General features: G+C 37.8%; 1 protein-coding gene across 2 annotated transcripts in view; it reads left to right on the forward strand.

Moving 5' to 3' along the window:
• Positions 1 to 12,763, forward strand: part of fbxw4 (F-box and WD repeat domain containing 4) — a 34,884-nt gene that overhangs the window by 4,235 nt on the left and 17,886 nt on the right. For both annotated transcript variants that reach the window (XM_083897646.1, XM_083897647.1), the window contains exons 4-5: positions 1,878 to 2,010; positions 3,897 to 3,982. In XM_083897646.1, the coding sequence (XP_083753772.1) occupies positions 1,878 to 2,010; positions 3,897 to 3,982 (219 nt within the window). The remainder of the gene's footprint in view (positions 1 to 1,877; positions 2,011 to 3,896; positions 3,983 to 12,763) is intronic.

Here is a 12,763-nt window from a genome sequence, read left to right on the forward strand (position 1 = left end):
CAGTTTGAGCAGAGAGCGCCGGGGGCGGGAGAGAGAGAGAGTAAGAGAGAGAGTGAGAGAGAGTGAGGTCTGCGCTCTTGGTCATTAGTTAATTTACTTATTTGTGTGTAGGTAATATGTTGTGAAATATGTTTAAATTTAAATAAACTACACATACAGGTAGTGATTCGTTTTTGTATTTTTAGTTGGATATTGGATGTGAACTGATTGTATTTCTATGTTAAAATGTTCTATTAAAGAAAATATGCAAAAATATATATCTTTCTGTATGCTGTAAAGTGGTTTAAAAAATTGTAATCGGAATCGGCTAAAATTTGTAGTGGTACGTCAAACTTCTTGAAAAATCGGAAATCGGAATCGGCCCCAAAAATGGCAATCGGTGCATCCCTAACATTCTGCAACATTCCAGATAGACAAAAAAGGTAAGACATTTATAGATATGTTTAAACAGATAAGTAGGTTAGTGAGCTAAGTTGAAAACAAAATCTAATTTTTCAGTTCCATGAAAAAAAGGCTCTTTTTTTAACCCACATCATCATGGTAACTCAGGCTCTAAACTGATGAGGATTTGGGATGAACATACCCAGGAACAGCACCGTCATTTTACTGTTTCTCTTCTAGGTGGATAAAGGAAAATGTTATTCAGTTAACCATGAGAATATTGAACAAAGTCTCTAGTAATAAAGCTGGTAAACTTAATGAATTCACTAAATCATTTTCTTCCACGTTTCAGGTGATTTTAATGTCGCATCTGAGGTGAACAGACACTGACATTCATGCAATATATCATATAATCATAATGTATCCAACACTGAAAGCATGATGAATGGACAGAAGTTCTTTCTTCATTTCTGTTCTCTTTAGTACAGACGATCAAATGTTTCAGTAAAATAGTTTTTAACTGAGAATTCTCCATCATTGACAGATCATAAAAAAATAATAAGATAATTCACACTCAACACTGTCAATAACCACTTGTAAACAGTGGTGCCGGCAGCCGTGATCCTGTGTCATTAAATATTAACCTCTGCATTTTTATTTTTTTTTATATGAAATCCCAATCCAACCTCAGTTTACATTATAGAACAATAAACTCTGTAAGTATTTATATTTGGCTACATATGCTTTCAGTCGGTCCACAGTTTTTCTCTGATCTTATTAAAAGGGACTGTATCGTATCAAATGTTTCATAAGTTTAAATCTGTGGTCGACCTTCAAAAAGAAGTGAACGTGCACTTTCCAGGATAACCTGGCTTGACCAAACCCCGCCTTCTTATCCTGGTTTGACGTTTAAGACTCGCTTTTTCAGATATCCTGGATATCTTATTTCTAAAAAGCAGGTTCTTCTTGTGTGTGTGATGAAAGTGATCTGCAATTCTTGGGTTCCAACTTCAAACAGGGAACATACATTTTGTGTTTGTTATCAACTATGTCCTTCATGAATCACCAACAAGGCTGACACTGTGTTTTTTTTCTTTCTAAATTCTAGGTCCTATAATCACTATTATTAGGCACACATCTGCTCTTGTCTGCACTGGGCTGCATGTGTGTCTGACATGTGTAGACAGTCCTGAGCCTTATACTCTTTAAGGTGTAAAACAGTGTAGTTTTAACCTTTTGTATGCATACTTTTAATTATTACCATAAAAGTATAATTTAATTGGCAGGCCTGATTGTTTGAGAGGTATTCAAGTCTATTCATGCTGATTTGAGACAATCCAACCAATCATATTAGCAAGTGTGGAAAATAAGTATTGGTAACATCTTAATTTATTTATGGATTCCTATCAGGATGTGAAGAGTGTGTAATTGAATAAGATAAATGTGTTTTAGAAATCAATTACAGCACCTTTATGTAAATACCTTTTGTGTGTCAGTGATGGCAGGATCCTGGTCCACAGTAGGACAAGCAACATGTTGATGGAGTTATCAGGTCATAACCAGGAAGTGAACTGCGTGGACTCTAAAGATGGACTAATTGTCAGTGGTTCCAGAGACCGGACAACAAGGGTGAGAGCACATTTTCTGTAAAGTGATGTGCAATATCATTGGATTATCATTGTGTGTTATATTCCTCAGTCATTTTGTTTTACAAAGCATATCAATGATGATAATGATAAATTGACTGTAGGTGTGAATGTGAGAGTGAGTGGTCGTTTGTCTTTGTACGTTTGCCCTGCGATGAACTGGCAACTTGGGGGAGGGGTCGGCAAGATGGCGACCTGTTCAGACGCTTTCTCTTGAGTACCAGGTTAGCTGCTATAAACTGTTGCTAGCAACATGGGTCATTGATGTCCAAGAGAGACACAAAGAGGACAACTGAACAACCTGAAAAAGGGACAACTGTTCTTGATGCTATTCCAGAGCTTACTCAGGTTTGTGCTCACCACTACCTATGTCTCCTTGTAAAAGTCCCAACACAAAGAAAATCTGCACTGAATAGGAGGAACAGGTGGTTTCCTCTGTCCACATTCTGAAAGCCATTCAAAATCTGTACGACCGCTTCTCCAAGTTTGAAGATATGGTAATTTAAAAATAAATAAATACAATAAAAACAAAACTTGGATTTGGATTTATGGTCAACACCAAGAGAGAATAAGAGCACACTCGTTCAGACACAAGGTATGGAGAGCATCTCATCAATGTCATGAAGAAGACAAATCTTCTTGGCACATGGCAAGGCCCAGTTGCCATTATTGACTAGATGGATACAATATTGACTGCGTAAATCTGTCTCTGACTCAGGTGTCGCAATCCCTCTGACATCAATGTGAAACCTGCTTTTATAGGTGGTTTATTTCCTATAACTTTGCTATATGTTCACTTCATTTGTGATAAGACAAAGATGTGTGTTTGCATGGTTCTCATTTAGTGTTTTCTTAGCTAAGAGTATCTAATTGTTCTGCATGTTCTGTAGACGGTAAAAAGCTGATCTCATTTTCTTACAAAAGCCTCATTTCGTTGATAATGATGTGAAGTTCTGGAAAATGGCGGACCACTGTTATTTTTGACATGCAACCCAACTATTGGCAGGTGTCCACATCTTCTTTAATAATTTAAAGCTGATACTGTTGAGTCGGTCATTGCTGATTAGAGCAGCAGGATAATCCAATATAACAGTATGTCATTTATATAGCCATAACAACAACAACATTCATTTTTGGAACATTTTTGAAAACCCTTTAATGGAATTTTTAAAAGGATGTCTAAATAAAAGAAATGTCCACAACTAGCTGACGATACAACATTATTTCTAAGAGATAAACATCAGATAGAAAATGCTTTACTGCTTATCTAATATATTGATGGCTGTATCCAAACACTACAAAAAGGTTTCCTGTCTTAAGATCAGTTCATCAACGATGCCCAGTCAGTCTCTCCCTTTTTGTTTGTGATTGTGGTTGAATTGCTCGTTTTACATATTCTACATAAGATACATTTACAGCTGCATCAGGCTTAAAACTGTGCTTATTTCAAACTGGGGACAAATCTTGGTGATATTCCAGTTAAGAACTGTGTTAAATATCTTGGCATACATATTTGCAAGGACTCTATGGAGCAACTCAACTTCTCCCAAACTGAAAAAAAACTAAACTATTTTGTGGCTTCAAAGAGATCTATCCATTATATGAATTCTACCTTTTGGGTTAAATGGCAAAAAAAAGTTTAAAACCTCATTTTATTATGGTTAATATATTTAAATAAGTGGGTGGTTTGCATTTTCCCTGTGTAATTATAGTGAATGAATGAGTTACAGTAAAGTTATTACTTTGATCCATGTGCAATGTAACATCAGCCTTCAGATTCGGTTTGATTCAAATTCAACTGTTCAGTTTTTCATATGATATACTCTCTTTTATTTAAATGATGCTTACTGAATACCTTGATTTCTTTAGATATGGACTTTGACCTCCAGCTACCCAAGAGTCACAATTCCCATGTATGAAAGAGTGTGGTCTGTTGCGATTAGTCCCACAGTGAGGTAAGCATTTGCTTTGAGTCTTTCAGAAGTGTTTGTTTATCAATTTTTACAAAGACAAACACATTTTCGTGGCTTTTGTCAGTCGCAGAGTTTTCACAGGTTTTTCAGGTTTTCAGTTAACGGGAAGGTTCATTCTTAAAGCAAACGTGTTAGTTCCACTTTCAGAAATTCAGTCCAGTACAACTTCAGTTTTGGCTAACATGTTTGCATGTCTTTTAAACAGTTTCGTCTAACCAATGAAGTCATTATATCTGCGAGAAACGTGCGCAGATATTATGGAATCGGTCTCGCACTTCCGCAGATTTTAGCCGTTAATGCGATAACTGGAAAGGCGTTTGAGATTAAATGTTCTTCTTTTTTATGGGTCACATACCCCCTGTTTTGAGCTGTCTACCATTATTATTAATTAGTCAATTAATTAATTAATGATATAAAAACCATATTTTGGCCTGTATCTTCCAAAGTATTGCAGGTATTGGCTTCAAATTTTGCATGGGCATCACATACCACCTGAGAATTATCCCTATCTTTGTAGCTTTATTATTAATTAGCAAATTAATTAATTTATTATGCTAAAAACACATTTTGGGCTTTATCTTCCAGACTGATGGAGATATTGCCTTCAAATGTTGTACAATGATTCATGTAACAACTATCTACAAGTACAATCATTATTACTTTGGCTATGATTGGTAATAGTTACATAATAAGTTCACTGGTTAACTTATTAGTGAACACAGAAAAAATAGTTAAGGCATTTTTTCTTTATTATTGAGCTCATTTGGACACATTGAGGATATCATGGGTTTATTTAGCACTTATTCATAATATTATTACATTATAATATACATTTATTAATTATCATATGAAAAATAGTTAAGCCTCCATTTCTTTATTAATGCATTGAATGGAAAGTTTGAACATATTGTAGCTTTTTCATGAAATGTAATAAACTAGTTCATGACATTTGGACACTTTGAAGATATGGCAGGTGTGGTTAGCATTTTAATATTCATAATATTTAACAAGGTATAATAGGTTAACTAGTTTGATTAAAAACTAGAGAGAAATGTATGAGTTCAGGTATTCTGTGTTCAATATGGAGTTTATATGGATACTTTGAACATGTATAAAGTGTAGTCAGCATTATATCATAATATTTAACTGTTATTTTGTTGAATTTATTAATAATTCATTAAAACAGTTAGTGGCAGGTGTGAGTGCGTATACTTTGGGTATTTTGGAAAGTTGAGGATTGGACAAGTTCGCGGATATACCTCTTGCTGTTGGCCCCCGACAGTGTAGGCTAGTTAAATTATTTCTTATGTAAACATAAGATCAGAAGTGGTCTGGCCATATGGACTTTGTAATGGCTGAGAGTTAGACTCAGATGCAGCACACAGTACAACAGACAGAGAAAGCTGGACGTCAGCAACAGTCACACACTGCCACAGCAGACAGGAACCAGTGGGTCTAGGGCAATTCTCATAACCGGGGAGAGTAGACTCAGTTTGTGCCTCTGTCCTTATAGAAGCAGGGATGTAGGGATGAGTCAGGAATGTCCTTGGCTAGATCTGGCCCAACATTGACAAAGAAATTGATGAATCTCTCTGCTATGATTTCCATGTTATCTTCCTTCGTGTTATTATCCTTGAAGTAGGGAGGGTAGCTAGGTTTTGTCTTTTTATTTTTGATCACATTGTTTAGAATATCCCACAGTTTTTTGGTAAGTTTCCTGTTTTCTGGTAGTAGATTACTGTAATATTCTGTCTTGTGATCATTTAGGATGTTATTTGGTTTGTTACTGTATCATTTGTATCTTGTTTCTGACTGGTCTGTCCTGAACAGAGGCGTGCATCATCATTACTCTGCCTTCGTTTAGGAAATTAATTCCACTTTTTGCAGTCAGCGAGCAGAGCAGTCAGGGAATCACCTTTGGAGACATTTCAGCACACAACATTAAAGTAGTTTAAATGAGGAAAGTCTAAGAGGCTGTGTAATGTAATGTCTCTATAATGTCTGATCCTGAGAGGAACAAACAGATTATCTACATCATTAATTCTACAATTTGCTGGCTGGCTAATGGACACCTGCTCACTACTTTTCACTGAACACCAGCCTGGCTAAGGTGTCGGCTTACTGACATATTTGTTACACTGACCTCTGCTCTGCACACCAAGCAAATCACAACTCCATCCGGTTCTTTAAAGAAAAAAAAGAAATCACCTCAATTTACACAACAAAAGGACACACAAAACAAACCGTACTCAACACAATGTGCTGTGTAAGTGCAGCATCACACAGTTGTGTAGCACACTTAGCACACTGGACCAGTGTTGGGGCAGTTACTGAAAAAAAGTAATACATTCCACATTACTAGTTACTTTAATAATTTTTAAAAACTTTTAAAAAATGACTAGTTACATTTTTTGTTACTCGCTGCTTAGAGTAATAAGTTACACTACCAGTTACATTACATTTGGATTACTCCATGACATCACCTGAGATGTACCATACCTTAGTTGTCAATTGTTACACTGTAAAATTAAACACTATGCCTAAATCAGTGTGTGTTTGTGTGTGATGTCAGTGAAGGTGTGTAGTGAAGCAGGAAGTAATGTGTCACCCTGCATGTGTTTAAGTTATTTTCCGTTTTGTGAGAGAGTCTCATAATAACTAGAGAGGCTGTGCATCATCCCTGCAGTGCTGTAAATAAAAGTGCTGTTGTTCAACGCAGACGGAGTCCTGTAGTTATGTGTGGTTGCTGTATGACCTAATGCAAGCTAAAGGAGCTAGCGGTCTTCGGGGTCTCCCTACCACGGTTTGGAGGTCTGCCAGCTTGTGTTTGTTACAAAAATAAGTCTATAGCCCTCATGACATTAGATGATGATGAGAATTCAAAGGAAAACAACACTGAATATGTGCGTCCTTCCGCTACCTATCAAAAGCGATTCGGCACGGCGAGCCGCTCCTGGGACGCTGCTGAGATGTTTCCGCTGGTAATGCTCTCATTGATTAGAATGGAAGCTGCAACGGAGACCACCACGCCTCTGACGTGCAGCGGCTGTAACACGTCCAGTGGAAATCCGCCTTTCCTTTTTTTTGCTCTCAAATCTCTTTTTTGGTTTCAAATCTATTCTATTTGATTGAATAATAAAGGAACATGTTTCTCTCCATACTCTCACAGCATTCCCACACACATACACAGTGCATTGTCTCTAATATTGGTAGGGACAATCTGTTGTACCTGACTGGCCAATAGTATCACTCAAAGTCTTGCACACAAGTCTTTTTAAAGTAGATTCATGTAAATATGTTTGGTATACTCAAGGGTGTAGATTTGCATATGGACGTTATTATTTGAAAATTGTTATTATTTGGAGAATATTTAGAGAAACCAGGTCAAAAAATACCAGAATTTCCCCTTTAATCCCTCCTGGTCCCACTGGTGATCTCACCTGTATTAAGCAGCGTTCTCGCCTTCTCGTTCTAACCCTAACCCTAACCCCAACCACAACCTTCAGAGAGTCAGACAGAATAGTTACAATAGAAAAGTTATTGATAGAGTTGTGTTCAAAATAATAGCAGTCCAACATAACTAACCAGATCAATCACTGTTTTTGGTAGAAATTATGTTGGCAATTTCTACCTCTATTCAATGTAGTTAATTACCCAGGCATAGTAGTCATAGAAAACCAACAGACCCAACATTCATGATGTACATGCTCTTGAGCAATTGAAAGGGCCATGTTCAAAATAATAGCAGTGTTCAAATAGTGAGGAGATTAATTCTGTGAAAAAAACAAGTGTCAATCAGGTGGCCCTTATTTAAGGATGAAGCCAGCACATGTCGTACATGCATTTCTCTCTGAAAAACTGACCAAATGGGTCGTTCCAGACATTGTTCAGAAGAACAGTGCACTTTGATTAAAAAGTTGATTGGTGAGTGGAAAAGGTATAAAGAAATGCAGAAAATGATAGGCTGCTCGACTATAATGATGTCCAATGCTTCAAAAGACTACCATTAGAATGGATGGTACACTCTGAAGACAGTGAAGCATCGTGATGTGGATGTTTCTCTTACTATGGTGCTGGGCCTATTTATCGCATAACTGGGATCATGGATCATTATGCATCGAAATATCATATTTGTTGCCTTATACTGAAGAGGAAATGCCCTTGACATGGGTGTTTCAACAAGACAACGACCGCAGCTTTAACTTTTGCAGTTGTGTTTGGCCACACCAGTTGGCAAAGCTAACTGTTATAATAGGATTAGTTCTGCAAGTGAATTTGTCACTAACTGACTTAAGAGCTGTAATCTGGTCGTGTATGTCAGGTGTATTGTTTGCCACAGTATTTAAAGGTGACATCATCATTGTTGCTCCTAATGTGCATTTGTTGCTTGCTATTCACTGTGGTGGCCTAGTGTTCCGACCATGGTGTTTAAGTTTGTCCTCAATAGCCCTTACTGGTACATGGAACTGGAATACATGTGCTCACTGGATAGGCCTGTTTCCTTGCAAAGGCCTACAGTATGTCAGTATTCCAGTGTTCTAGAACAGTTCTCTATAAAGGTGCTTTAATCATTCCTACCACTCCAACCTAAATCAGATTAATTCAATAAGGTTATGTATCTTTCAAGGTGCTGATGAAATTCTTGTTGTGAAAGCATTATGTGACCTTTTATTTTTACTCTATAACAGTCATTGCTCTCCCTGTCACTGCTCTTGCAGCCCAGCTGTTTCCCTTGAGTGTTTGGGTCTAGGCAACAGGAAATGGGATAGGTGGTTGGCTAATAGAGGAGTAAGTTGTTTCCTGCAGCTCTCACTCAAACAAGACTCAACAGGTGTGTGGGTCAGGTACCTGCACATGTGTAGTTGCAAGTCATGGCTCATAAGGTTTCTTGACCCAGGCAAGCTTTGAGCTCAGTGATCAGCTGGTGTCTGTTTGCATGGTGCAGCTTGCTGCTGCTAAATACTATAGTGATTTTAGTGCTATCACGCTTACCATAATGAAGCAGAAGCACTTATTTGAATGTTAATATATAGTTTTGATCCTCTTTCTAATAAATTAGTATTATTATAAAAATGACATGTAATGTAATTCTAATTAGTAAAATTCCAAATAGAAAAATACAATAAAAAAAATAATATAAAAGCTGAATGTTCTGAAATTGAAGTTTCTATATTCAAGGATGTGGAACTAGTAGACAGAAAAAAAAAAAAAACGGTTGTAGGAGAAGAAGTTCAATAAATGGCTGCTGACATAATGTAGGATTTTTTGCAGCAATCACACTAATAAAGGGGAAAAGCCCAGATCTAATCATTCAAATGACTAGGATGTGTTTTATTTTTCCAGGTGCACCAAACCTTCTGTATTCTCTGTCCACGTGTGATGGGATCATTGAGGATGTTTGGTGCTAGGTCTGAATTGGGCCTTAGACCCTTACAATAAAAAGTCCCATTAATGTTGGCAAATTGTCCACTGCTGACATCGAACAGAGTTGAGTTTTAATGTTGCGGGTATACTACACTGTCTACTAGTGTAAAGAGGGGGGCTGGGCAGAAGCCAGTGAAGGGAGAAGCTACCCTGAAGAGAGCTGAGAACAGAGAAGGGGGAATTACAATTGTTTTGTCCAGAATTCCTCATGCACAACTACAAAGATGTTGCTGGGGCCAAAAGCGCTTTTGAAACTTTCCAAAAGGAGAACATGAGTGTTGAATAAACCATCCCCAATTCGCCACTTTCTCACCACTGCTGGGGGGCTGGTGACCTCTGACCTCCAGTATGAAAGTACAGGGTGACGCCAAAGCAGCCACCCAGCCAGCCAGAGCCGGACCTCTCTGACTGCACCCCTACCACTGCTGCCGCCACCACCCAAGCTCACACACTCCAATTTCACCCCCACTGCCCTGCCCCACTCATCCGCAAAAAACCCTGAAATTCATGTCTTTCTCTTTGGTCTCTTCCAAGCCGTCCCTGTGGCTCAGGAGTCAAGAATTCAGTTAGTTAAAAAAAGAAGAAAAGAATGAGGCTGCAACAATGCAGCGATAAGGGGGCAGAATGTGTGTTCCCACACACTAAATACAGGGCGCTTTCCCTGGGGCCCACAGAGCCAGAGGACCTGCACCGCAGGAGGCGAGAATAATCACAGCTCCCTCTGAACCCCTCATTACACACACACTCTCTCTCACACACACACACACACACACCTTACATTCCTCACACACAGATAACTTCATGCACACATGCATTGTAGGCAGGCATTCTCTTGAAGAGACACACACCTTGTTCCACATTTAACACACACACACACACAGATTAGTCCAGCTATTCTTCCTACAACACTTTGTTGCCTTCCATTCATTGGATAGTCTAAACAAAGCAGTAACCATAATCATTTAATGTCTAACCCTAACCTTATCTTTACCATATTTCAAATATTGGTCCCAAACATAACCAGTTCCAGAAATAAGGTTCTGCCTCTTTAGGACCAGGTTTTGGGCTCCATGAGGACTACTGGTCCTGACAAGGTAGAGTTTATACCAGAAAAATTCACAAGAGATAATAAATGCACACACAGACCACATGAAACCCTCTCATTACATGCTGCCATTATCATAGAGCCAATCTGAGTATTCACAGTGAACCTGATGTTTGACAAACTGCAAACAAAAATAACGTCAACTCTTCTTTTTGTTTTCCAAAGATCAAAGCAACTTGGACCCTCACAGTAAACATGTAGGTTATTTGCGTTTTCATCATGAGCTTCACTCAGAGAATGTTAAGATATTCTTCTGTTAAAGGTCATAGTCGTGACATCCTAGTTACACATTAGCTTCAAGTCTTTGGTCCATTTTCAAGAGATTATCAAGTGATATTATTTCCCATAATTATAATCTTCTTTCCTTCTCCACTCATCATTCTGGTACTAAGTTAATCTTTGTTTTATCTATGGAGAGAATCCTTTTCTTGAACTCTTTAGCCTTTTTTTTTTCTTAAGATTTTTTCTGATAAATCTTCTTCCTGTTCTTTAGTATTTTTGTAAACTCTCTGTATTTACATTCATGAAGGTGTCTCTTATTTGTAGACTTGGAGAATGATATGCCAAACTCCTCTGATGTGTTTGAGACTTGGCTGGATGATTTAAAGGAGTTTAAAATCCACACTTGTGTATATATGTATATATGTATGTATATATATATATATGTATATGTATGTGTGTATATATATGTTATATGAAGCTTCTGAAATGCAAAGTCAAATCACTGTGTTAAGGTGTGCATGCATGAATAGTTTCAGGCAGCATGGAGCCATAACAGCGTGTGATGTGTACTGGCACCAGTGTTATTCATACAGCACATTATCCTAATGAGCGTCACTCCCACTATATTTCCAACAGGGGGAAGCTCTGTGATCACTGATGCTCTGCTTCTCGTGGTATCCAATTTAAAACTTGTCAGTCGCGCTCCTTGCTGACCCTGACTATAAAGACACTTTTCACAGCGGCTTCCTTTCACTGTCTCTTACCACAGTGACACCAAATGTTTGTGGATGAGTTTGTAAAAAAACTTTTTTCTTTTCTTCATATTCATTGTTTTGAATAGTTTTTGCTTTCATTGTTCGGTATTTAACCAGCAGCTTAGTGGGTTGTTTTACCAGGGGAAACAATGAATGCAATGAAATGCTTGTTAATATCAATACTTGTCTGCTCATCTGCTTACAGAAGCAAAGGACAAAGACCTGTGATCACAAAGTATTTGTATTTTTCTTGGAATTGATTTTTGTAACAAAAATTAACAGTTTTGTTACAAAACTGTAATTGATCAAGGGAACTACAATACTTAAAATAAAGTGGTAGAGGGCTGGAGAGTGGAATCTAACGCACAGGTAGTGAGGATAATTTCTTTTGAAAGTAACTATTTTTTAGCATTATTTCAAATATACAATGCAAACAAACACACAAATGACAGAAAACAAGACCAAAATATAAAACCATAAACTGTGCATGGTCCCGCCCGATTTACGTATCATCATCGTTCACTATCATTCAGTCTTTGCCATGTTAATAAGTGCCATTTTACCCATTTCTCCACACATCGTTCCTCTTCTGTTCCATCCCATATATCTCACTCACAATTGTCAGCCATGTATCACATGTTGGTGGGTCTGGTTTCTACCATCTTTTTGTAATGGCTTTTTTACAGACTGCTATCGTGATTTTGAATAGATATCCATCAGCTCTTGACACAAAATCTCCTGCCATTCTACCAAAATACAATACTATACAAGACTTAGATATTTAGACACCCAGGGTAGTGACCATAGTCAAGTGTACTTCATCCCACAACTGTATAATACCAGGGGAGGCAGGGATTATTTCATTGAACAACACAAGACCTGGTAATCTAATGGTTGGGGAATTTTGATAGGGATTTTTCCCCCAAAAAAGTGGGTGGGAAGTAGAGTGCTGCAGGCAGCTGGAGTGCACAAACTCTGTTCAAGCAACAACATATTTGAGTCCAAACAAACAGTTTGAGCTCAAGCGGAGGGTTTGAGGCAAAGCATCACAAAATCTGAACGTTTAATGAATAAATCCTAGATGAACTTGTTAACTGAACACAGTTATCACACTTGTCACATCCAGAGTTGTGTGTGTGGTTCATACAACAAAAGATATATCATTTCACATCTAAAGCTGTGAACCATGACACACTTCACGATGTTATCGGATGTAATCGGATTATTTAGAGGACAGGTCTGTGTAAAGGCCACATT

Source organism: Microchirus variegatus (genome assembly GCF_963457635.1).
Source record: "Microchirus variegatus genome assembly, chromosome: 11".
Lineage (NCBI taxonomy): Eukaryota > Metazoa > Chordata > Actinopteri > Pleuronectiformes > Soleidae > Microchirus > Microchirus variegatus.